The sequence below is a fragment of the Biomphalaria glabrata genome, chromosome 1 (assembly GCF_947242115.1).
Source record: "Biomphalaria glabrata chromosome 1, xgBioGlab47.1, whole genome shotgun sequence".
NCBI classification, from domain to species: domain Eukaryota; kingdom Metazoa; phylum Mollusca; class Gastropoda; family Planorbidae; genus Biomphalaria; species Biomphalaria glabrata.
This window is the reverse complement of record NC_074711.1, coordinates 48,273,672-48,300,673: the sequence shown is the minus strand read 5'-3', so window position 1 is coordinate 48,300,673 and position 27,002 is coordinate 48,273,672. Positions and strand designations below refer to the sequence as shown.

General features: G+C 38.9%; 1 protein-coding gene and 1 non-coding gene across 3 annotated transcripts in view; both read left to right on the top strand.

Moving 5' to 3' along the window:
- The window catches only part of LOC106071380 (lysyl oxidase homolog 2-like), a 242,452-nt gene that overhangs the window by 70,940 nt on the left and 144,510 nt on the right, over positions 1-27,002 (top strand). For both annotated transcript variants that reach the window (XM_056040734.1, XM_056040726.1), the window contains exon 5: positions 19,904-20,044. In XM_056040734.1, the coding sequence (XP_055896709.1) occupies positions 19,904-20,044 (141 nt within the window). The remainder of the gene's footprint in view (positions 1-19,903; positions 20,045-27,002) is intronic.
- Trnar-ccg (transfer RNA arginine (anticodon CCG)) lies at positions 1,119-1,191 on the top strand. Its single transcript has one exon. It is a non-coding gene; the product is annotated as a tRNA-Arg (tRNA).

Sequence of the window (27,002 nt, the reverse complement as noted above, 5' to 3'; positions counted from 1 at the left end):
CACATAAACATACTAATTATTGTCCACTCATTTCATATTTTAATCAAATTAACATTCAAATTTGTTTTTCTAAAGCATTTTTAATACATTCGTTTGCTGTTCGCTAAATAAAGCTGCGTAGCCGTGTTGAGATAGGCCTATATTCATTCATAAAAAAAGGTCACGCATGCGCAACACAGAATGAACTCTATAAAAGGCAACTAGATTAGTGTAGATTTAGATCTATGTCTACCTCAAGATCTACTTTATACTTTAACACATGAACATACGAAATTAAGTCTATTCATCTCAATTTTTAATCAAATATATGTAGGCCTACAAGCAAATGTTTTAATTTGGAAAAATGGATTTAAGCCTATTAGCTATTCTGATTTGATAGCTTCATTCACACTATTTTTACATCGACACATTCGCTTTACTTATTACATTATTATTTCGTTTAATTGTTTACAAAACACTCTCAGTGACTATATCGACAGTAATGCGCAAATAAAGACCCGCGGGTAGCGGGTAACATATGTCTAGTATATAGATATAATATAAATATATATATATAATATATATATATATATATATATATATATATATAGGCCTATCTTATCTTATACTGACTATAGCTATAGTATAGACTTATAGAATATAAATAGTGTATAGTTATACCGTACTAACAGTCTATAGTTATACGTAATAGTAATAGTCTAAGTCTAGTGACCTAGTCTATAGTAGTATACTATAATAGTATAGTCTATAGACATAGACTGCCATACACTATGATAGACTATAGTATATATAGGCCTATATCAACTATATGACTATAGTACTATAGTATAGTACTACTAATAGGTCTTGACTCTTGTCTAGTAACAAGTTACAATCTTGTGAACAATAATCCATTTTAATAGTCAAATCTCTATACTTTATACATTTAGAATTTTGGATTTCTAGAGAATAGTATTATTAGAGCCATAGATATAGATTATCTAGATTCTAGATATTCATAGACCTGGCGATACCGTACAGCTTTTCCAAATTTTATTTCGATACGGAATATAAATCTGGAACGACATCGTTTATTGTTTTTAACATACATTAATGATTTTGGTGACCTACTTGCAGTTGACTCTGTGGCCTAATGGATAAGGCGTCGGCCTCCGGAGCCGAAGATTGTGGGTTCGAGTCCCATCAGAGTCGTTAAGACTTTTTATTTTTTTCACATGAACTTTTTAGATATATTTATTAAAAATCACTCGTGCCTTCGTGGAAACTTAGGGTGGGTAGACTTAATTTTAACAATTTCTTATGAATTAAAAAGCAACTAGAAAAAAAAAATGGACTTATTCTCTGAGTGAATGTGTATGCTTTTAGTACTTTTGTTTTTTGAGTCTTAAAATTTTAGCGGCCCCGTAAGGGAAAAGCCGCTATTAGTTTTGTGTAGTCGTCAGGGCGTCAGTAAGGGGTGCATGGAGTAAGGGCAATAGTTGGTGACACTCACTAGGGCACTGGCGGATCCAGGGAGGGGGCGGTAGGGGCGATCGCCCCCCCCCCACTCGGCCGACCCCCCCCCCCCCTCCTTTGAAAAGGGGCGGACGAATTTTAGTATAGAATTCCCACAATTTGTATACGAATTTATTACTTATGTTAATAATACATACTGTTACGATCTCTCTTCCTACTCATCAGGCCTTCTGTAAACACTGCTAAACACAACACATCTACAACTACACATCAAGAACCTGACAACAAGAGCTCCACAATATCGGTACTTTAATAATGAGTGAATAAGAAGATAACAGCCAATACTAGACAATTGGCATCAAACACATCAACAACTAAAATGTCACTCTGTACATCACCGTACAAAACTCTACTGTCTCTCTTTCTGGACTTGTACATCAACACATGAGGACTCGACCAGGACCGACTTCATAGCCGACTAACAGTCCCGGTCTCGACGCTCTCCGGTCTTGAACTGCCGCTTTCCAACACACTGTCACTCGTACACGCAGGCTTTCGATCACATGACCATAACATTGGTCATATTTGCGTGTAATCGTAGTACTGTCCCTTGTCCAAGGCCCCGCTGACCTGAGTGATTCACGTGTGTGTCAGCTGAGCCTATAGTTAACCCTTTTGCGCCGCCAATAGGGTTATAACACTGCCCCCTTCTCAGATTTGTCCGTCCCGGACAAAAATCTATCACACGACATGGGCAGTGGAGGTGAATCGACGCAGGAGGAGGTCTATCAGTGGGGGCGACAAAGGGCTTATATTGCCATCTCGATGGAGCCATCTGTGCTGTAGTCTGCGTATGTCTCTTTCTCCTTCTGCTCCAGTTGACCTTCACCTGGTTGCACTGACGTCGTGGTTGCATCGCCATGCCCTTTGGACTCAGCAAACGTCTTTTTCGGTCGCTCACTACTGAAGGCAGCCAGCCAGCACATGGGGAGGGATAAGATGTCAGGACTGGGGTCACCAAGATCGTTGGCCTATCAGGTTGTTTCATAGGGCTTTCAAGAGATGGGCTTTGGGAATGGGTTTCAGGTCCACAGGAGGGGAAATAATGGCACACATCATCTTCAGGCTTGTCCGAAGGGCAAACTAGTGGAGCAAGTTGGCAGCACTCCACTTGCGAAGGACCCTCATCTTCAGCATCAGGCTCCAGTTCACTTACTTGACCATCATCAGAGCTTCTCACTATGGTCTCGTCAGCAGGACAAACGTCTGTTGGGTGCAGACCTTGCCGATGGGTTCCTTGGAGTTGGCGTTCTCCCTGCAAAGCTCGACACACAAAGTTCTTGCCAAACATCTGGGTGCAGCCATCAGGATTCGAGTTCAAAGAGGTACGTGTTCGGATCTTCCTCTTCATCCACAAGGGCTTGCCGGAGACGTTCTTTAAGAGTTTCGTTGTTCCTTTCGTAGTACTTCAGTCCTCGCCATTTCAGCTCTTGTTTCAGTTCTTTCAGATTCAGTTCATCTAGCAGTTTTACAGAAGCCATAGGAAATCCCACTTCTGACACCAGTGTTACGATCTCTCTTCCTACTCATCAGGCCTTCTGTAAACACTGCTAAACACAACACATCTACAACTACACATCAAGAACCTGACAACAAGAGCTCCACAATATCGGTACTTTAATAATGAGTGAATAAGAAGATAACAGCCAATACTAGACAATTGGCATCAAACACATCAACAACTAAAATGTCACTCTGTACATCACCGTACAAAACTCTACTGTCTCTCTTTCTGGACTTGTACATCAACACATGAGGACTCGACCAGGACCGACTTCATAGCCGACTAACAGTCCCGGTCTCGACGCTCTCCGGTCTTGAACTGCCGCTTTCCAACACACTGTCACTCGTACACGCAGGCTTTCGATCACATGACCATAACATTGGTCATATTTGCGTGTAATCGTAGTACTGTCCCTTGTCCAAGGCCCCGCTGACCTGAGTGATTCACGTGTGTGTCAGCTGAGCCTATAGTTAACCCTTTTTCGCCGCCAATAGGGTTATAACAATACTAATTATTTATATTTCAACCTATTTTTAAGTTATTTCGCCCCCCCCCCTTTCTAGTATTTTGGCCGATTTGGTAGGGTCGGGTGGGGGCGATGGCATCATTATCATTATCATCAAACTCCATTAGAGTGAGGGCTTGAGAGGCTCAAATCCTCTCTTGCAAAAGCCCTGGACAGAAACCCTGCTGTCTTGCGTAGTGCATGAATGTCGCCATACAGGTCGAGAATTTTGGGTTTCCCAGACCTGTCGAGACGGAGATCAGCAAGTCTGGGGCAGTCAAACAGAATATGAGGCACGGTTTCCTCTTCTTCCCCGCAGCGAGGGCACCGTGAATCGAAATTTGGCCATAGCCGCGAGAAATATGAGCCAACAGGACAGTGGCCTGTCCTGCACTGTGCTATAATAGCTTGCTCAGGCCTGGACAGCCTCCACCACGGGGAAGTGCGGTCAGGGCGCCTCATGCGCTCCCAGACTCCACGGGCTTTTTGGGACTTGTCCCAGCACTCAAACCACTTTTCCATTTCTGGGCGATGGCATCAATCCGCCCCCCCCCCCCCAACATAAACCATAAACTTTCGAGTGGGGGGGCTGTCCTATTTATTTGTAGAAATCACAGCTTGCTAACAGAATCAATTAAATATCTATATGATTAAAACTTGTTATTGGTATTTTAACCGGTCTTTGTATTATGTCGTTCACCTGTTGGCCGATTGGAAGGAGAGGAGCGAATACCTCTACTGCCCTTAACATCTAAACCCTTTGAGTGAGGGGGGGGGGTTCCTACGTTTATGGAGAAATCATAGTATGTGAACAAAATTAGTAGAATATCTATATAATATAAACAGGTGGAAGTGCGATACATGCAATCACCTTCCCCCAATCGGACAAACCAATACTTTTTCTTTTGTATTATAGTAAGAAATTACAAAATTTAAAAAATCTGTCACTTATATAATTTATATATGCTATAAAGTAAATTCTTATATCGAGTCGCCCAACCCCTATTCTTTAATGCAAAATTAGCAGAAATTATGAAAAGGAGCGAGGATTAATCATTTTCATTTTACCGCCCTTCCCTTTTCCAGACAGAGTTTGTGTAATTTCACATGAATTTATCATAACTATTTTAAGAAAAACTTTGCTTTGGAAAAGTTATAATTCAAACCAAATTTCTCAATATAGCAGTCACGGTTGAGATGAGTTCAAAAGCCAGATAATCTTTTCCTAGTCGACTTTTTCCAACCTTTACTCTATCTCATATTTTTCTAGTTAAATAGATTTAGGACTATAACTCACAATTTATGCTTGAATTTTATTGAATATTATTAATTGAATTTTTTTTTTCGGCGGCGATCCTCAAAGCCTTAATCTAAATATGTGGGTATCTTATCTTTTCAAAGAACAAATCGGTTTTATTTGCAATGTATTAAGGGACTATAAATTCATATTAGAATATTTTTCCACATTATTCAAAAGGTCCTTTATAATAGAATGAATAATGAGCTGTAGGTCAGGAGAATGCGCTACTGCAGTGAAGAATGCCAGAAAACGCTTTTAGCGTCGAGGCTTCGCCCCGAACCTCACTGATGAATAATAAGCTGTAGATATCAGGAGAATGCGTTTCTGCATTGAAGAATGCAAGACAACGCTTTTGGAGTCGGGTTTCGCCCCGAACCCCACTAATAAATAATGAGCTGTAGATGTCAGGAGAATGCGTTTCAGCCGTGAAAAATGCAAGAAAACGATTTTGGCTTCGCCCCGAACCCCACTGATAAATAATGAGCTGTTGATGTCAGGAGAATGCGTTTCTGCAGTGAAAATGCAAGAAAACGCTTTTTGCGTCGGGGCTTCGTCCCGAACCCCACTGATAAATAATGAGCTGTTGATGTCAGGAGAATGCGTTTCTGTAGTGAAAATGCAAGAAAACGACTCCCAACTGATGAATCTTACAGCGCTCTCCCAGACCCCCAAGTTTGTAAGAGAAAGGCCTCAACATGACTGGTTTTTGTTCTGTTTTTTTTTTTCGCCGAACTTTGAGAAACAGTCTTATTATATTCTCATATATTGAATATAATATAAATGCAAGAAAACGACTCCCAACTGATGAATCTTACAGCGCTCTCCCAGACCCCCAAGTTTGTAAGAGAAAGGCCTCAACATGACTGGTTTTTGTTCTGTTTTTTTTTTCGCCGAACATTGAGAAACAGTCTTATTGTATTCTCATATATTGAATATATATATATATATATATATATATATATATGCTGTACGCACGTTTATGCATAGGGTTTGGGTTTACTGGGCGTTAGGGTTAGGGTTTGGAAAAAAATCGCACCCCCTCCCCACTCCAAAGTTCTGGATCCGCCAGTGCACTAGGGTTGACCTCGAAGTAGAAAAAAAGTTATAGCAAGATTAAAAAGCAAAAGAATTACACCTAATGATGAAAAATTCTTGGTTTAGCTACGCAATAGCAAGAAGTTGTATTATTTTTGTTGATTGGATTAAATTATGGACTTGATCAAATTAAGAAAATTGCGAGAAAACTAAAGAATATTTATCAGGATTTTTAAATTGGAGAATTTTGGAAGCCGGGCTTAAATTAAAAATAAATAAATACAGACAATTGACTGGGGAATCAATAACATGTGCTAAACGTAAACATAACTGCTTTGTTTCTAGCAAATACAAATTGGTAAATTGAAGATGAGTCTTCATTAAATAAAGATAATTTTATAGAGAATACTGAAATAACAACACGATTGCAAGGCAGTGATGAAAAAAAAAATTATAATTTTTAGTTTCCAACAAAACAATATGCATAAACAAGGTACTCTGGTATTTGATGTCCTTAGTTACAAGGTATAAAAATATCTTAAAATTAATGTTGAAATAAAAGAAATATTTTAGGATTTTTGTATCAAATTGGACAAATGATGGTATCAGTTCGGATATCTCAAAATGCCTGAAGATATGATAATGCAACAACAATGTCTGGAGTTCATAAAAGAGTAGGCCTACAGGTAATTTTAAAAAAGAACATAAAGGCATTTTAATATTCACTACAAAATGTGGTCAACATTCTTATCATAAATTCTTCTTATAAAACTTTTTTTTTTTTGCCGCTTTTACCAATTTAAGGGATATTCTAATTAATCATACAAGTTCCCCATTTCAGACCATGCAGTCGCTGTCTATAGGGCAGATGATCATCTGTTTCTGTTTCTGTGGCCCACCGTTTATGAGGTTGTCATGGGGCCATCACAACAAGCTTCAATAATCTTTGATAAAGTATCTGAATGAACAGTCTGATAAGTCTTTTGCATACCATTTGCATAACTGAAATTGTATACCCGAATCGGTCTACTCAGACAAATTAAAACGGCTGCTCATAATATTTTCAGCATGAGGATAAGAAGCTTATTTGAACTGCCAACTATTAACAACCTCAACATATAGCTTACGTGTACGCGTCTAACGTGTTATTGTATTTTTAGTCCGACTGACGACTAGTGACGATACACACAACTAATAGCGGTTATTTCCCTAGAAGCGATGACTTTGAAAGGTAATGAAGTATAACTTTTCCAAATTTCAAACTGCTATCTATCATGGTTGCAGTTATGACGTTTTAATATGACATATATTCATTTTAAGTCACAGTTTATTTTTATATACTTTCTATAGTCCAATTTTAAACATCGCCTTACTCAATGGTTCCCAACGTTTTTTTTTGTCTCACAGACCCCTTGCCATGTTTTCCGGTATTCGATAGATACTCTGCTTTGCTAATATTGACTTCAAATGTGTTTTTTTAAACTGATTTCTAATGGTAGTGAGGTGAAGATTTAAAAAAAAATTAATTAAAACCACATGCAGGTTAGCCTCATCGAAGTCATGAAAAATGACGTCTAAATTCCACTGGATATGGTTTCTTTATTATTTTACTATCTGCATCTAAGAATTCTGCAAAAGTGTAAAAGAGAAAAAAAAATTGTCATACATTATAGCTTTTCGACATCTTGCTTCATTCAATGTGATGAAAGTTTTCGGTATTTCCTTGACACAGCTTTGCGAATACTACGTTTTTAACGTGTTGCTATGGATTCTGTAAACGGCGTTGATAACGTATTGAGGATGCTAATGCAGTCTACCACTCAGATGTTTAGATTTTGCTCCCTAACAAAAGGAACATATGCCAATGAATGCTCTTCCTTACAAGACAAGATTGAGTCGTCCAGATGTGAATAAAGAAACTTGCCATTTGCAAATAATTACACAAGAAGCTTTTAGTGTCCCAGTATAGTTCTGAAATACGCCCTTGAATTGTTTTGTTACTTGAATTTTTTTCTTTAATGATATCAGATGCAGGTCTGAGTAAAATTGTTTTCAAAACTTCTTCAGGTGCTGGCGAATCTTTTGTCGCCTATAGTGGGATGTTTTAAGAATTTAGCTCTAACTCATAAGTAAAGAGATATTGTAAGAGGCTTGCGAACCATCGTCTTCTCTTTTTTGATGTCGAACTAAAGATTTTAGTCCACTGTATCTTTTCTCAACTTTACCATTGATTGTTCAAAAGTATTTCTGATCTTTATTTTATTACGGCGGCATCGTCTCAAATGATCATTCAGCTTATGTGGTTTCAAATTACTTTTTAAATACAAGAAACATAGGCAATATGAATAGGACAAGGAAGGAAGCCAAAATTTAGATCTAATATGGGACTGTCTACATATCAATTTTAGTTCAATATTACCGGTACTTTCCTGTACAAAAATTAAGCTTTTTAAATAAGGTATTAAAATTAAAATAATTTTTCATTCCAATAACAGGATTAAAATTTAAAGGATTACCTTTAATAAGATATAAATCATATATGTGTGTATGAAATCCATAGGCCTACATCAAGTTCTACACATCTAGATAATTTTTTTTGATTTATATTAATACTTTTTTTTTCAAAGTAGGCTAGCCAAGCTATAATTCTATATCTAGATAATTTTTAGATTATTTAATGTCGTTTATCAGCTTAGGCCCGTAGCTTGTAGATCTAGCCATATTTTTCTACATACCAATCTATAAATCTTGATTTAGATCTACATCTAGATTCTAATGCACAGTTACTATAATGAACTTTGGATGTAGACTTAGAGGCTGCAATATTATTCCTTTACAATAGTGTGTTCTTATTTAATAATCTGTATTCATCAATCCATTTTCTAATGCTAGATCTAGATCTTTTATAATTACACTAGATCTACAATTCTAGATTTAGATCCAATGGACCTCATTCACCAATCGTAAACAAACAACATTTAGTCACGTGATCTTATTGATAAAACAACGAAATAAACTGTCACGTGACAACCATCATGAATTAAACATGAGATCGTAAATTATATAGAAGAGATAGAGCACCACGTGGCTAAATGTTGTTTGTTTACGATTGGTGAATGAGGTCCATTCTTATATCTAGAGTAGAATCTAGATATAGACTATAATCACATTAAAGAAGCGGATCGAACGCGAACAGCATAATGTACATTATTACCGCTAGGCACTAGATCGGACTAGATCTAGTAATCCTGGTAATATCAGTCTAGTAATTTTAAGATTAAACGTGTAAGTCAAGATATTTAAGTGTAGACTAGAATTTGTATGTCTTACTTAGTAGATGCCATCCGTAATTTTAAACTTCTTTAAAATTAACTTTTTTGTCTGCCTGTAAATGCAGGCCTACTATGTAGTTTTAAACTTTCTTTAAAATTAACTTTTTTTTTATATGTAGATGTCCTCCGTAGTTTTAAACTTCTTTAAAACTTTTTTTTTGTCTGCCTGTAGATGTCCTTTTAGTTTTGCTCTTTCTAACGTTTTTTTTTTATTTATGGGTTTTTAAGGGTTTGTGGGGCAGTTTTGGCGTAGTCCAAAAAGACGACCTGTTTGGCATATGTTGTTAGTTGCAGCTTGTTCTAAAGTTTCCCTTGCCATACAAACAATAACAACATTCCTATACGTATACATAGAAATATGTTAATGTCACTAGCGGATCCTGAACTTTGCAGTGGGGGGGGGGGGCGATTTTTTCCAAATCCTAACCCTAACGCCCAGTAAACCCTAACCCTAAGCATACACGCGCGTACAGCATATATATATATATATATATATATATATATATATATATATATATAGGGGCCTAAATCGGACGCCAAAAGCGTTTTCTTTTATTCTTCACTGCAGAAACGCATTTTTCTTACATCAACAGCTCATTATTTATCATATTTAAAAAAAGGACCTTTTGAATAATGTTTCACTAGAAAAATATTCTAATATGAATTTACACGCAAATACAACCGATTTGTTCCTTGAAAAGATAAGATACCCCATATATTTAGATTAAGGCTTTGAGGATCGCCGCCAAAAAATAAATATTTTTTTTAAAAAGCTCATTTCTAAGTGATACATTTTGTTCAATTGGCATGTTTGTAACTTTGTTTTGCTACAAAACTATAATTCAAAGCTCTAAAAAACTAAAATCGGAAGTGGGAGGAGAAATTAAGTGGATCAATCCGATTCTACTCTTAACTTTTTGCATTTTTAGAATTCAAGTATATATTGTGAGCATAGACATAAATAAATATAGACTGGAAGTAGGAAGTTATTTTTATTTGGGGGAAGTCAAATATGTTTTATGTACTATATCTATGTGAAAAAAAAATGGCGGCAATTGAGCTATAAATTCTAGGACTAACATTTCAGCCAATATATAATTATGATCTTTAGTTTTGAAAAGTACAAAACTGCCATATTCCCAATATTTTGCCTTTGTTTCATAATCATAGACATAGGCAAATATATATAGGTTTGTGATGTGGATCTATGTTTGTTGACATGGCTTCTTTATTAATGTATGGCGGTCGTCTTATCGATTCAAATTGTTAAAATTAGTTTTTAGTCAAAAAAGTCAAAGAAAATGAGCAGAACGTGCTCTAATGATCGTAGTACGATAGGCCAAGGATAAATTCTAAAGGTTAAAAAAAAATTGAATATTATACACAGTAACTTTCAGTTTCAGTAAGTCAGAATAATTCAGTATCACTGTGACTGTCACTAATAATCTAATTTAATATTGATAGATCTAAATCTAACAAATATGACTAATATTTGTAATAACTAGGTCTAATACTTTTCATACTTTTTACTACTAACTATTAAACTAGTCAGTCTATCATCTATGCATGCAAAATATAGACTAGATCTAGTATAAGTCTAGATCTAGTGACAATCTAGTCCTAGACTATTTATTATTTATATACTAACTATAGACTAGACTATACAGATTACAATTATAGTTTATAGTATAGTAGTATAGTACTAGTAGTAAGTAGTATTTTTTTACTATAGTATTTATATAGACTAGATCTAAATCTAGTATTTAAAACTATTTATAATTATTTTAATTATGTAAATTTAATAGCTTTGGTAGGCACAATTAGAGATATGATAATACAGAAGGGGTTCTATCAATTATATAGGTTATGGCTGAAAAAAACAACAACTATAAATACTTTTAATTTTACACTGCTCATAACTGCTGTATAACTCATACAAACTTATCTTTTCCCAAATATTTCCCATAATAATTTTTACTTTATCGTCCAGTCTATATATATATGTCTATGATTGTGAGTTATAGTCTCATTTTTTTATACAATAGAAAAATATCAGTATGAGTAAAGATTGGAAAAAGGTGACTAGTAAATTTGGGTTCAGAGCTCATCTCAATTCTTACTCTTATAATGAAAAATTTCGTATGAATTATACATTTTCCAAAACCAAGTCTTTTTTTCAAATAACTAAGATAAATTCGTGTGCAATTACATGAACTCTGTCGCCATATTTGACTATCTATATATATAATTCTCTTCATGTCTCAAGAGTTTGGACACGCAAGCAAGAAGTAAAGGAAACATCACTCTTTTATTTCTGCGGGCTCAAGTTACCCCACGAGAAAAACAAGAGGGGGGCAGAGAGAACAAGTAGTATTCACCCGTCACTACTGATGGCTGCCTGGTCGTGCGGTATGAGCGCTGGACTGTCGTTTGGATTTATCGATAGTCCTGGGTTCAAACCCTGCCCGCTCTCATCCCCCTTCGTCCTGCGGGAGGTAAGGACTAGGAAGTAAACTATCTTCAATTCTGAAGGAACATCCGAAACATGTAAAACATTTTACAAACAAACATTTTACAAACACTAAATAGCAGCGCCGGACTTAACCATTGTGACCAAGAAATCATGGAAAGAGAACAACTAATCTACTCTGTATATTTACCCGTCAATAAATAGCAGGGCCGGACTTAACCATTGTGGGGCCCTATGCGAAACGAATTTCGCGGGGCCTAGTTTGGATAGGGAAGCGGATAATAAAAGAAATTTAAGAGTTTGTATTAGAAAATTATAATTCGTCTATGCATTTTATTCATTCTTTACTACGTACAGAATTTCTTTACGAGCCTTGCGTGTAGCAAAGTCGTGTACAGCAGTGATGCCCAAAATACGGCCCGCAAGCCAGATCCGGCACTCGACGTGCTTCCATCCGGCCCGCCGAAACGTCGGTACAAATTGTAGAAAATTCCCCCCCCCCCCCAGAAAATAAATTAAAAAAATGTATCTTTACCGACGTTAGGGCCCTCATTTTTTTCTAATGGATTACAACCAAGGCATTTAACATTTGTGCGTTCTTGAAATAGGACTAAATCTATAGAATCTACTAGGAAAAGTGAACGGATCTTTACTTTCTTATAGAACATGATACCATTGCTAGCCAACATGTTTGTTTTTAAAAAGAAAGTTTGTAGCTGTTTTAAAAAAACAAGAACAACAAAATATAAACAAAACTTACGCCATTTTTTAAAGTGTGAAGAGAAAATTCAGATATCCGAATAATTCAATGTAATGTACTAGATCCTCGGGTTTGAAATAAAATAGTTTCAGGTCAATTTCATTAAGTTTTTGTATCGTTTCCATCATGTGGCCTGCTACACTAGTGTTGGATATTAAAATGGCCCCCAGATTGAATTAGGTTGGGCATCACTGGTGTACAGCATATCATAAGAACTCTGTTTCCTACATAGATCACGCTCAATAGCAAGAATTACCAAATGTTTCAATCTATCTTTGAGAATTGTTGACCTCAAGTAATTCTACATTAGTTTGAGGCGCGAGAAGCTTCTTTCACCAGATTACTTAATTACGGCATAATGCCGTTTTTATTTATCACGCGTATGATTGGCGTTCTCCATATTGAATGACACCCCAAAATGACAATTTTTGTCTATATATTTCCGTATATTTTAAGGACTTTTTCGTATATTTTGCAATTTAGGGAGATTTCCAGGAGCTCCTGGTAAATCGACAGGAGGGCGCGGGATATCTGTTTTATTAAGTTATAAAATGGTTTAATTTAATAATTTATACACCTTGAATTATCGAGGGTCCTATGAAAGTGCGGGGCCCATGAAAGTGCGGGGCCCACTGTGGCCGCATAGGTTGCAGTGGCTTAAGGCCGGCCCTGCAAAATAGCGGCGTATGCTACGGCGCCGGTTGACTAGTTCTGTCATACTCTTTAATATTAAAAACAAAGCAAATTATACACTCAAAATTATATGAGTGTAGTCAAAGGGGTTTTGAGTTTAAACTTCCCTCCAGTGGACTTTGAAGCTAAAAAATACCTTTTCAATATAAAAAAAGCAAATTACACACTCTAAAATCTATGAGCGTAGCCAAAGGGGTTTTGAGTTTAAACCCCCCATCCCCGCCAGCGGGGTTTAAAGCTAAAAAATACATCTTCAATGTAAAAAGAACACAAATTAGGTACTCAAAATGCCATGAGCGTTCCCAAAATGGGTTTTAGTTTAAACCCACCCTTCAGCTGGGTTTAATACTAAAAATACCTCTTCAATATAAAAAAAGCAAATTACACACTAAAATTATTTGAGCGTAGCCAAGCCAATTGGGAGATTTGAGTTTAAACCCCTCTCCAATAGGTGGCTTTATTTTTAAAGTTTAAAACCCCCTCCAGATGGTTTTGAGTTTAAAATCCCCTTACAGAGAGTTTTGTGGTGGAAAACCTCTATCTTCAATATTATTCTAAAGCAAACTACAGTTGCCAAATTCTATGACCGTAGCTAAATGGGGTTTTGAATTAAAAAAAAAAACAACTCCAGAGACTTTTTAGTTTTGACGACTTTGACGATAAAACTTCCCTTTTCAATATAAAATCTAAAGCAAACTACAGTCACCTAATTCCAAGAGAGTATTTAAGAGCGGTTACACATTTCTACCAGTAGCGGGGCTCCATTAATTAACTGCAGTGAATAGTCATCTGCCGAAATTGAAAAACACTAAATGTGGCTCAACAAAGATGGCTAAGATAGATTTTAGGGGTCAGTTATAGAGATCGGGTCTAAATCAAGGAAATCCTATGACGAACTGGGAGTCGACCCCTTACTAAGATTGTGATAGAGCGTCGCATGAGTTTTGCGGGACATGTTCTCCGACAAAATGAATTACGCATAATAAGAATTGCGATGACATCCTAGTACAACTTGGCTCCACACATTCATGGAGGTCATCAGAGCAGGTGGGAAGAGGCTTCAGACATTACCAGAGACAGATTTTTGTGGAAACATCTTGACGGCAAATGCGCCGAACGGCGCGGGAGGTTCTAAGTCAATAAGAATAGCACATTAAGTTTTTGCAATAAAACTTTCTAATAGCAGGAAAATGCACTGTAGATACCTCAGAATATGCATTTTTTGGCTTTCAATACCAGAAATAGTGCTTGGCAGCGGGACTCCGCCCTCTCTGGGGGTGCTCCTAGCGCTCCTCTAGACCCCCTTCCTGGCAATGGCGGGGAGTCAACAATTTTTCCACTAACTCCAGAAAGAGCCTATTCTAGGGCACAATAAACGTCTTCCGAAAGAATGAAGGGTCAGAATGTAATAAAGATTATGCACACACACACACACACATACATACATATAAATATTTTTTGCGGGGGGGGGGGGGAGGGTCGGCGGGGAGAAGAAAATCCCCCCAACCCCCCCCCCCCCAAAAAAAAATCCTGGCAACGCCCATGATATGTAGCTTATATTATATAGACATTCAACTAATTTTGTTCACAAACTATGATTTCTCCATAAAATAGGACCGACCCCCACGCAGAGGGCTAGAGTGGGGAGGGCAGTAGACGCTCTCGCCCCATCCCACCACATCGAATCAGCGGGATTGATGCCATCGCCACCTCCCCACCCCACCAAATCGGTCAACATATTAGAAAGGGGGGGGGCGAAATAATCTAAAAATACGTTAAAATATAAATAATTAGTATATATTATTAACATAAATAATAAATTCGTATACAAATTGTGTGATTTCTTTACTTAAATTCGTCCGCCCCGCTATGCAACGCTATGGTTGAAACCCCTAATTTAGAGTATGCACAAGCACTTCTTAGACCAGGCATGTCAAACTCATTAAGGTGTATGGGCCACATAAAAACTTTTTATGACCTGAGGGGCCGCAGCCAAAAATCAGTTGCAAAACAGCCTACTAGTTTTATGTAAATTAGAAACAATACAATAGAATACATTAATTAATAGCATACCTGTCCCTAAGTTAGCTAAATTTGTAGTACAATTTGATAGTTAAAAATTACTACGATTACGCATTATTTTGTTTGTCCTGATGCTTGTTATCTTTTCTGGGATACAAGTTTATTAATGTCAGGTAGAAGTTTGTTTGCTACTGACACTATCATCACTGATGACAAATTTTGATCAGATAATCTCGAACGGTGTGATGTTTTTGTAGCTTTCATTATGGAAAAGAACTGCTCACAGAGATCAGTGCTTGCAAACAGCAATAATTCTGGCTGCAAATTTACACAATTCTACATACAGTTCAGGTAAATAACTGTAAAATTTTGACAAAGCCACTTCTATATACTTCGCTTTCAAAAGAGAATCTGACTGCAATTCTATCAGCTCTAGTTGCACATTAACAGCAGCATTTTCAGAAGCAAATGAAAATGGAGATACAAACAACGAAAACTCTTGATTGCATGAAACCAAGTCACGAAAACGGTCATTGAAAGCATCTTTACCAAATGTTGTAGCCGTATTTAATCTTTTTAGTTCCTGACACGTTGAAAAGTGAACAAGATTTTCTCTTCATATTTGGTTTATCCACAGTCGTAATTTTGCTTTAAAGCACTTCACATCATCACACACAGTTTTGACAATTTTGTCTTTACTTCGAAGTTTCAAATTCAAGTCTTGCAGGTGACCAGTGAGATCAACTGCAAATGCCAAATTCTGAACCCATTCGTCAGTTTGGAAATGTTCAACAGGTTCACATTTCATGTTCAGAAACAATACGATTTCTTCACGCAGTGCAAACAATCTCTTCAATACTTTACGACACGATACCCAGCGGACTTCTGTGTAGAAGGGAACACAATCAAACAAAATAATTAATTATCAGAAACATTGAATATTGGCGATGCTTTAAATGGAGCGACTGAAACCGGTCTTATGACATGTTGGAACTGTAATTGCTTTGCGTAGAATGTTTATTGGTGAATGGTGCACTGAAAAATGGTCAAATTTAAAATTACCATCAGTCTCTCTTATTTTTGCAAGTAGCTTTGCATCAAAACCATTTCATTTCATGGTTGGTTAGACTAGCTAGCTTACCCAAAGATAAATTGTACTGCAATATCACCTCCTGTAATATCTCAAAAACATCCTCGCTTGTTGTGGTGGTATGCATAGAACACAGCTCAAGCAGCTCATCATGTATCGCAAAATTCCTGTCACAAGCCCTTATGAATATAACCAACTGTGATACACTCGTCACATCAGTTGACTCAACGAGAGCCAATGAAAAGAATTCAAAATTAACTTTTGTTTTTTAATTGTTCATGCATGCTGACTGACATGTCATTTATTCTATCTACCACAGTGTTCCTAGTTAACGCTATTTCTGTGAATTTTTCATCTTTTCTGGACAAATTACTTCGGCTTAAACAAAACACGCCTTCATAAAATCACATTCACTAAATGATTTGCTATTGCTTGCAATTAAGTTTAACAAAATGTAGTTTGCTTTCACTGCAGACTCACTCTCGTTGTTCAGTTTAACAAATACTATTTTGCATTTAAAGTAGCTAGTCATCTCTTTTTTTCCATCGTAATATTTCAACATTATTTTGATAATTTATGTCGCCAAGCGGGCCGCATGTAAAATGGTGGCGGGCCGCATGCGGCTCCCAAACGCCGTGTTTGACATGCCTGTCTTAGACCCATCAGTTGTAGTTTTCTTGTCTGCCTGCATTACAACGCCCGCAACACACACACACACTACTTTTAAATGAAACGCTTCTCCCCAAGCAACACTTTTTAGAACTTGTCTATTTAGTGAAACAGCAGCATTACAATAACATCACATCATTGTTTTTTGGCAGACTGCAAAAGAAAGCCCTCATTCCCAACCACGAACTTTTAGGCCGCCCTACTTTCAATAAAACTACACCCCATTTCAATAATCTCACTTTTGTACAGTGTATTCTAGTATATGCTATGTGTCACGGTGAAAAGATCTTGATGAGGATCTTGAATAAACTTTGCCTCTTTGTCGGATGGTGCTGAGATCTCACAACCGTGATACCGAGGATTCTATTCGAAGATGTCAACTAATAAGATGATCTAGATATTTACTAATAGATTTAATGAAGAATATCCTCTCAATTCAAATACAGAAACTTTTAATTTAAAACTTGGGAACACAATATCTACAGTAGTTTACTAAAATAAACTGCATCTAAAATGAAACATTCAAAATATTACTACTGGATTCTAAGCGACTACATTTTTTGAATATCAACACGAGACTGAGGAATTAATTAATTATCTCTTGCTCCTTTGTTCGACACATAGCGTCTCCCCTCCTAGTTCCTGTCCTGCTTCCAATCAAATTAAAAGTCTACTATCACGTGACAACGCTTCTCTTGACTTGATTGACGCGTGTTTCTATGTCATGGGGTTTCCCAGGCTTGACATGAACTTTAAACCAAGTTATTACTATTATTAAATAGAATAAAATAAAATAATATGTTTGACGAATGATACATGACACTATGTTTCAAACCGTAGTAATTTTCTTCACAGAAACACACACGCGCCCGCTTGCTTTCACAGGAAATATAATTACAAAGCTTATATCAACTCTGTCTGTCTGTCTGGTAAAAGTCCGATATTTCTCCTAAACCCAATAACGGATCAAGTTGAAATGTTGTACACTTATTTCTTGTATCTGACAAAACAAGAATCAAATAAAATTAATCAATTAGTTTATTAACTACTAGACATATTTTACCCGCGACCCGCGGGTCTTTATTTGCGTATCACTGTCGATATAGTCACTAATAGTGTTTTTAAAACATTTAAACGAAATAATAATGTAATAAATAAAGCGAATGTGTAAATTTAAAAATAGTATGAATGAAGCCATCAAATCAAAATAGCTAATCTACTTAAATCCATTTTTTCAAATTAAAACATTTGCTTGTAGGCCTACATATATTTGATTAATAAGAGTTTTAGACCTAGAAATAGACTCAGTAGAGAGATGTGTTAATGTGTAACCATTTGGTAATGTCTAACGAAAGAATGTGCATCGGGATATCTAAATTCGCAGATATAAATAACGAATTAATGTAAAAATGTTTTTGAAACAAATTTGAAGGTTAATTTTATTAAATAATGAAATCTATAAACTATATTTTGTATTTAAAAAAAAAAAAAACAACTATAAGTGCAAAGTTTAGTTCTTAAAATTAGATCTAGATCTAAATCCTTTCGATCTTTTCTGATGTCAACATTGTAAACATGGCCTAGATCCATAAAATACTATAGCTGTAATAGAGTTGGTCTTTTATTTATATTTTTTTGAGGGTCTTAAGTTTGTTTTACAATACATACACTACGGTCTTAGTTGGTACTCTGCCTCATCGTGGCGCTCGCGTGGAAACGACCATTAGAGGAAGTGGTTAGGCTAAATGAGTAGCAACACAGGACTCCCGTGGGGATGCCCACGGGTAGACGAGAGTTAACCTCTTGCACGGGCGGGGTTGCAAAAAAGTCCCCACAAACCTGTCACACATCCATGCGCTGTTCTTCAAAGGGACCGTTACATAAATGGCGGATCCCGCACAGTTAGCTTGGTACATTGAAAGAAAATGGCAGAAGATCCCGGTGTATTCTCGGCCTTCGGCCGTGTCTAGCCCACGCGTTGGGGCCAAATGCATCGGTCAACAGCAATGCTTTACATAGGCATTGTCTAGGGTCTCTCCCAAACAGAACTGTGTGTTCACACAGGTTTTTTTTTTTTTTTTACTGTTTGGCGTCCAAGCAGGTTTTTTTTTCAAATTTAGGGCTCGAAGAGCCTTCGGCTCAGCCCTTAGACATCAACAAGTTACCCAAGGAACATTTCTGCCAAGTTTTTATTAAGATTGGTCAAGCGGTTTTTATTTCTATACGGGGACATACATACATACATGCATATAAACGCCAAACATTCTACTTTATATATTAGATAAGTAATTAATTATTCCTTGTTGGGTATCGAACAAGGAAAAGAAATATTTCTAATCGCAGAGATCTAGTCTAGATCTATTACATAATTTTATTACATGACTAATACAAACTAATTGATGCAGCTACACCTATAGTGGCCTTTTGTATTTCGAAGTATTTTTTGTTTTCCTTGTTTTGTACTTATGACATTTAAATGTCGGCCTTTAAAAAGCATATATTGGATTGCGAATAAAAAAAAAAGAAAATTTTGGTAAATTTAACAGATGCTTTTTCGATCTTGAAAATATCTTAGTTGTTCTAGGCTTTAGTTATGTGATAATAGGTTTATTTTCGTAATTTATCGCCCATAGATATACATAGAATAAGTGATGATCGCTTATTTCCATTACGATTATTTTTTGTAGATGAAGATACGAACTGTCTATAAAATCTTGTTTTTAAAATACGTAGAAGAATATGCATGCAATATTCATACTTATTTTTAAAACAAAAGTTTACTTTTTTCGATAAAACATAAGTAAGTTTTGAAGTGAATGACATTTAGGTACCATTTGTGTATAGTTTTAATTTAAAATATAAAGAACACTTGGATGGACAACTAAAGAAATTCCAATATGTTATTACTTCCCATGTGTGTGGAACAACTATGCAATTCACATGTTGGAAACGACTAGCAGTCGATTTTTTTGGACGAATTTATTATTTATTTTCCTCATTTTTTACAGATCTTCCAGACTTGGTGCCTAATTTACGTGCTCTTGAAGATTCTGTGCGACTTCAAGATCAACCCTTATACTATTTAAGATGCTCTATGGAAGAAAACTGTCTCTCTGACTCAGCATATGTAGTTTATAATACAAGCTCTGGTAAGTAGGATCTAAATATACAGGAGAGTTCAACGTTTCAAACGTCCTATAGAAGTGAAAGTTAAACCCTTTGAGTATTAGTATTATAGTACCAGGTGAACCATATACGATCGGTTGATAGGATTTGTTAGGGAAGCATGAGAGATGAAATTTTCCCGACCCACATTTAAAAAAAAACATTTTTGTAAGGACAACAATTAGCAATGGGGAAACTACTACCAGTCCGAAGAGTTGCTTCTATATTCTATTTGTTCTAAATTTCATTTTATATGGTAATTTTAAGCCTCTTCCAGTCTAGAAAAAAAAGTGACCTGTCATTTCATCCCTGGTCACTTCATCCCCGGTCATTTCATCCCAGGTCATTTCATCCCCGATGAAATTAATTAAATAATTTATCATCTACGTCCAAGGTAGGGGAAATCTTTTGAGAGATAAGAACGATTAGAATACTTATGATCTTGCCGCTAATAACTTATCAATCGTTCTTTCTTAAATATAAGCGTGTCATTTCAAACCCTTACATAACGTTTTATCCTATACTCTTAAGCGAGCAATTCTTGCACACACACACACACACACACACACATACATACATACATACATACACACACACACACACACACACACACACATACATACATACATACATACTGTTACGGTTCTCTTCTACTCCGGCCTTCTATAAACACTGCTAAACACAACACAACACATCAACACATCAAGAACCTGTCAACAAGAGCTCCACAATAATCTGGTACTTTAATAATGAGTGAATAAGTAGAAGACAGCCAATACGACACAATTGGCAACACAATAAGCTACTACGAATGTTAAACTGTACATCACCGTATACAACTCTACTGTCTCTATTTCTTCCTAGACTCGTACATAACACTTGAGGACTCGACAAGGACCGACCTCATGGCCAACTAACAGTCCTGGTCTCAACGCTCTCCGGTCTTGAACTGCCGCTTTCTTACACACTGTGTCACTCGTGCCGCAGGCTTTCGATCACATGACCATAACATTGGTCATATTTGCGTGTAATCGTAGTACTGTCCCTTGTCCATTGCCCCGCTGACCTGAGTGATTCACGGGTGTGTCAGCTGAGCCTATAGTTAACCCTTTTGCGCCGCCAATAGGGTCGTAACACTGCCCCCTTCTCAGATTTGTCCGTCCCGGACAAAATCTATCACACGACATGGGCAGTGGAGGTGAATCGATGCAGGAGGAGGTCTATCGGTGGGGGCGACAATGGGCTTATATTGCCATCTCGATGGAGCCATCTGCGTTGTATTCGGCGTATGTCTCTTTCTCCTACTCCAGGTGACCTTCACCTGGCTGCACTGACGTCGTGGTTGCATCGCCATGCACTTTGGACTGAGCAAACGTCGCCTTCTTCGGTCGCTCACTTCTGAGGGCAGCCACTTAACACACGGGGAGGGATAGGATGTCAGGACTGGGGTCACCAAGATCGCTGGCCTATCAGGTTGTTTCATAGGGTTTTCAAGAGACGGGTTTTTTTGGGAATGGGTGTCAGGTCCACAGGAGGGGAGATAGTGGCACACATCATCTTCAGGCTTGTCCGGAGGGCAAACTAGCGGAGCAAGTTGGCAGCACTCCACTTGCGAAGGACCCTCATCTTCAGCATCAGGCTCCAGTTCACTTACTTGACCATCACCAGGTCTTGTCAGCTGGACAAACGTCTGTTGGGTGCAGACCTTGCCGATGGGTTTCTTGGAGTTGGCGTTCTCCCTGCAAAGCTCGACACACAAAGTTCTCGCCAAACATCTGAGTGCAGCCATCAGGATTCGGGTCCCTCTCATCAGCACTGACAGATTGACAGATGTCTTTAATGTCCCCAGCTACAGGCTTGATGTAAGACACAACGTTGTCTGGTTCTGTCTGGCTGTAACACAACGTTGTCTGGCTCTGTCTGGCTGACGGAGGTACTCATTTCTGCAGCAAAAGCGACGGCTGACTACACACACCACTACCCCCATCTGTGCCACCACCTTAGATCTGTCCGTCCCGGGCAGATCCAGCTTCACCATGGTACTTGTTGAGTCTGTCGATGTGGACGACTTTCAGTTTGGACCTTGGGCTCTTCTGTATTCGATACACGACATCGTTGATTCTTTTTATCACGCGGTAGGGTCCTTCCCAGTCTGTTTGAAGCTTTGGGGACTTGCCTTTTCGTCTTTGTGGGTTGTACAGCCACACCAGCTCGTTCTCATGAAACCCAGCGGCATTGGCCCGTTTGTCGTACCTTGTCTTCATGTGGTCACTGTTGATCTTGATGTTTCTGCGGGCTAGAGCGTGAGTTTTCTCCATCCGTTTTCGGAGATTTGCGACATAGTCTGTCGAAGAGGCTGGCACATCTCCCGGGATCCCGAATAGCAAGTCACAAGGTAGTTGCAGCTCTCGGCCGAACAACATCTTTGCTGGAGTGTAACCGGTGGTGCTGTGAATCGATCCTCTATATGCCATAAGGAACATTGGGATATAGGTGTCCCAGTCCTCTTGACGTTCATCGACGACTTTCGACAGATGTTGTTCCAATGTTCGGTTAAATCGTTCCACCATTCCATCTGACTGGGGGTGAAGAGGGGTTGTGCGTGTCTTTTCGATGCCGAGTACCTGGCACATCTCTTGAAAGATCTTGGATTCGAAGTTTCGACCTTGGTCGGAGTGTAACTCCCTGGGAGGACCGAATCGGCTAATCCAATTCTCCACAAGTGTTTCCGCTATGGTGGTGGCTTCTTGGTTTGGTATCGCATACGCTTCAGGCCACTTAGTAAAATAGTCTATCACTACTAGAACGTACTTGTTTCCTCTCTGGGATTCAGGAAATGGTCCGGCTACATCGAGCGCTATTCTTTCAAAGGGGTTACCGACGTTGTATTGCTGCATACGTCCCCTCGTTCTCCTGTGCGGGCCCTTTGCTGCTGAACATGCGTCGCATCTTCGGCACCATTCTTCTACATCATCCCGGTAGCCGAACCAGTAAAACCGCTGGCGTACTTTTTCAAAGGTCTTGTTGACACCTAAATGTGACCCACTGGAATTATTATGGATTTCTTGCAGCACCTCAGCAACTCTCACTTTAGGCAACAACAGCTGTAAGCGATTGCATGTCCCATCTGCCGTTTCCCAGACCCTCTTGAGAACTCCATTGTCGATTGTCAGTGAGTCCCATTGTGCCCAATATGCCTTGGTAGCAGCTCCTTTATCAGAAAGGTGATGCCATTCTGGTCTTTGTCCGTCTTCCTTCATAAGCAGAATGGGAGCCAGGTCCTCATCTTTTAACTGGTCTTCTCGGATTCTTTCGTCGGACCATGACCCGGAAGCTTGTACCCCAAGATGTCGACATTCAATGATAACTTCCTTTTCTTCAACCTTGCTGCAGTGTTTACATTCCATTCTGCAAGGTCGTCGAGACAGCGCGTCAGCATTCTGGTGAGTTTGTCCTTTTCGGTGTTGTGTCTCGAAGTCATAGGTTTGCAAACGTTCAATCCACCTGGCGACTTGTCCTTCCGGACTTTTAAATGACAACAGCCATTGTAGAGCAGCGTGGTCTGTCCTAATGATAAATTTTTGCCCATATAAGTATTTGTGAAAATGTTGTTTGGCATCCACAACTGCCAGTAGCTCACGTCTTGTGACACAGTAGTTTCTCTCGGCTTTGGACAAGCTCCGACTAAAGTAAGCTATGACTCTCTCAGTTCCATCTACCTTTTGGGATAAGACAGCACCTATTCCGGTATTGCTCGCATCAGTGTCAAGTACGAACGTCTCTGCTGGTATCGGGTAGGCCAGAATGGGCGATGAAACAAGAGCCTTTTTAAGTCTCTCAAAGGCCTCATGACATTCCGTTGTCCAAATAAACGGCCGCTTCGGTTCTGTCAATTGATGAAGGGCACTACAGAGGCTAGAGAAATTAGGCACAAAACGTCTGTAATACGTGCAGAGTCCAAGAAAGCTTCTTAACTCCTGGATATTAGCGGGGATCGGCCATCCATTTACGGCTTCAACTTTATCCGGGTCTGTGCTGACTCCCTCCTTTGACACGATGTGCCCAAGGTACTTGACAGTCCTTCTGAACAAGGAGCACTTCTTTGGATTCAATTTCATTCCAGCGTTTCTAATTCGTTCAAACACTTCCTTCAGGTTTGCAATATGTTCCTCGAAGGTTCTGCCTATGACGATAATGTCATCTAAGTAAACAATACACGTGGTCCAGTTGAGTCCTCTTAGCACATGCTCCATTAGTCTTTCAAAGGTGGCTGGGGCGTTACAGAGGCCAAAAGGCATCACGGTGAATTGCCAGAGACCATTACCAGCAGAGAAGGCTGTTTTATCTCTGTCCTCGGGGTGTAGTCCCACTTGCCAGTAACCGCTCTTTAGGTCAAGGGTGGAAAAGATCTGTGACCCAGCAAGTGTGTCCAATGTGTCGTCAATCCTAGGAAGCGGATAGCTGTCCTTGTGTGTGGCGTCATTTAGTAATCTATAGTCGACACAAAATCGAGTGGATCGGTCGGTCCTTGTCGAGTCCTCAAGTGTTACGGTTCTCTTCTACTCCGGCCTTCTATAAACACTGCTAAACACAACACAACACATCAACACATCAAGAACCTGTCAACAAGAGCTCCACAATAATCTGGTACTTTAATAATGAGTGAATAAGTAGAAGACAGCCAATACGACACAATTGGCAACACAATAAGCTACTACGAATGTTAAACTGTACATCACCGTATACAACTCTACTGTCTCTATTTCTTCCTAGACTCGTACATAACACTTGAGGACTCGACAAGGACCGACCTCATGGCCAACTAACAGTCCTGGTCTCAACGCTCTCCGGTCTTGAACTGCCGCTTTCTTACACACTGTGTCACTCGTGCCGCAGGCTTTCGATCACATGACCATAACATTGGTCATATTTGCGTGTAATCGTAGTACTGTCCCTTGTCCATTGCCCCGCTGACCTGAGTGATTCACGGGTGTGTCAGCTGAGCCTATAGTTAACCCTTTTGCGCCGCCAATAGGGTCGTAACACTGCCCCCTTCTCAGATTTGTCCGTCCCGGACAAAATCTATCACACGACATGGGCAGTGGAGGTGAATCGATGCAGGAGGAGGTCTATCGGTGGGGGCGACAATGGGCTTATATTGCCATCTCGATGGAGCCATCTGCGTTGTATTCGGCGTATGTCTCTTTCTCCTACTCCAGGTGACCTTCACCTGGCTGCACTGACGTCGTGGTTGCATCGCCATGCACTTTGGACTGAGCAAACGTCGCCTTCTTCGGTCGCTCACTTCTGAGGGCAGCCACTTAACACACGGGGAGGGATAGGATGTCAGGACTGGGGTCACCAAGATCGCTGGCCTATCAGGTTGTTTCATAGGGTTTTCAAGAGACGGGTTTTTTTGGGAATGGGTGTCAGGTCCACAGGAGGGGAGATAGTGGCACACATCATCTTCAGGCTTGTCCGGAGGGCAAACTAGCGGAGCAAGTTGGCAGCACTCCACTTGCGAAGGACCCTCATCTTCAGCATCAGGCTCCAGTTCACTTACTTGACCATCACCAGGTCTTGTCAGCTGGACAAACGTCTGTTGGGTGCAGACCTTGCCGATGGGTTTCTTGGAGTTGGCGTTCTCCCTGCAAAGCTCGACACACAAAGTTCTCGCCAAACATCTGAGTGCAGCCATCAGGATTCGGGTCCCTCTCATCAGCACTGACAGATTGACAGATGTCTTTAATGTCCCCAGCTACAGGCTTGATGTAAGACACAACGTTGTCTGGTTCTGTCTGGCTGTAACACAACGTTGTCTGGCTCTGTCTGGCTGACGGAGGTACTCATTTCTGCAGCAAAAGCGACGGCTGACTACACACACCACTACCCCCATCTGTTTTTTTTTTTTTTTTTTTTTCTTATGGTTTATGTAGGCGTCGATGCTGTCATAAGATTGTGTCTCTGTACAGACGTACTCTAGGAGTCTAATGAGATACCCAGTTTTATTACTAGAGGACTAATTATTTGCTCCAGAATAAATTGATTGATTGTGTTTTTTCACTGGCTTTGCCATGAATATTGTTACTGGGTACTGTATAAATCATACTAACTGTCTATTCAATGCTTCCACAAAAGAATTGTTTACAGATTTGATTTTATTGAGATATTGTTGAGGCACAATATTGTCCCTAATTTATCCAGCAGATATTATTCTATAACGTTATTTCAGTTGAATAGTCTATAACACATTTAACATTCGTTGAGCTGGTTTAATGTCACGGACATGCTCTTGGAGAATTGTTTGTTATTCTAGTTCAGCTAACAGATTAGGTCTATCTGAATGTGATATGCAACAGACAGTTATGAACTAGAAAGTAATTGTGCTGTTGCCCATCAATGTGATTTATCTTGTGCTATTTTATTGGCATTTCACTAGGATTGGTATTTACCTATTGATTTAGCATGTGTAAAAAGAGTCATTACTAAGAATGATGAAAAAAATCTGTTCAAATTTTTGCCCATATAAGTATTTGTGAAAATGTTGTATGGCATCCACAACTGCCAGTAGCTCACGTCTTGTGACACAGTAGTTTCTCTCGGCTTTGGACAAGCTCCGATTAAAGTAAGCTATGACTCTCTCAGTTCCATCTACCTTTTGGGATAAGACAGCACCTTTTCGGTATTGCTCGCATCAGTGTCAAGTACGAACGTCTCTGCTGGTATCGGGTAGGCCAGAATGGGCGATGAAACAAGAGCCTTTTTAAGTCTCTCAAAGGCCTCATGACATTCCGTTGTCCAAATAAACGGCCGCTTCGGTTCTGTCAATTGATGAAGGGCACTACAGAGGCTAGAGAAATTAGGCACAAAACGTCTGTAATACGTGCAGAGTCCAAGAAAGCTTCTTAACTCCTGGATATTAGCGGGGATCGGCCATCCATT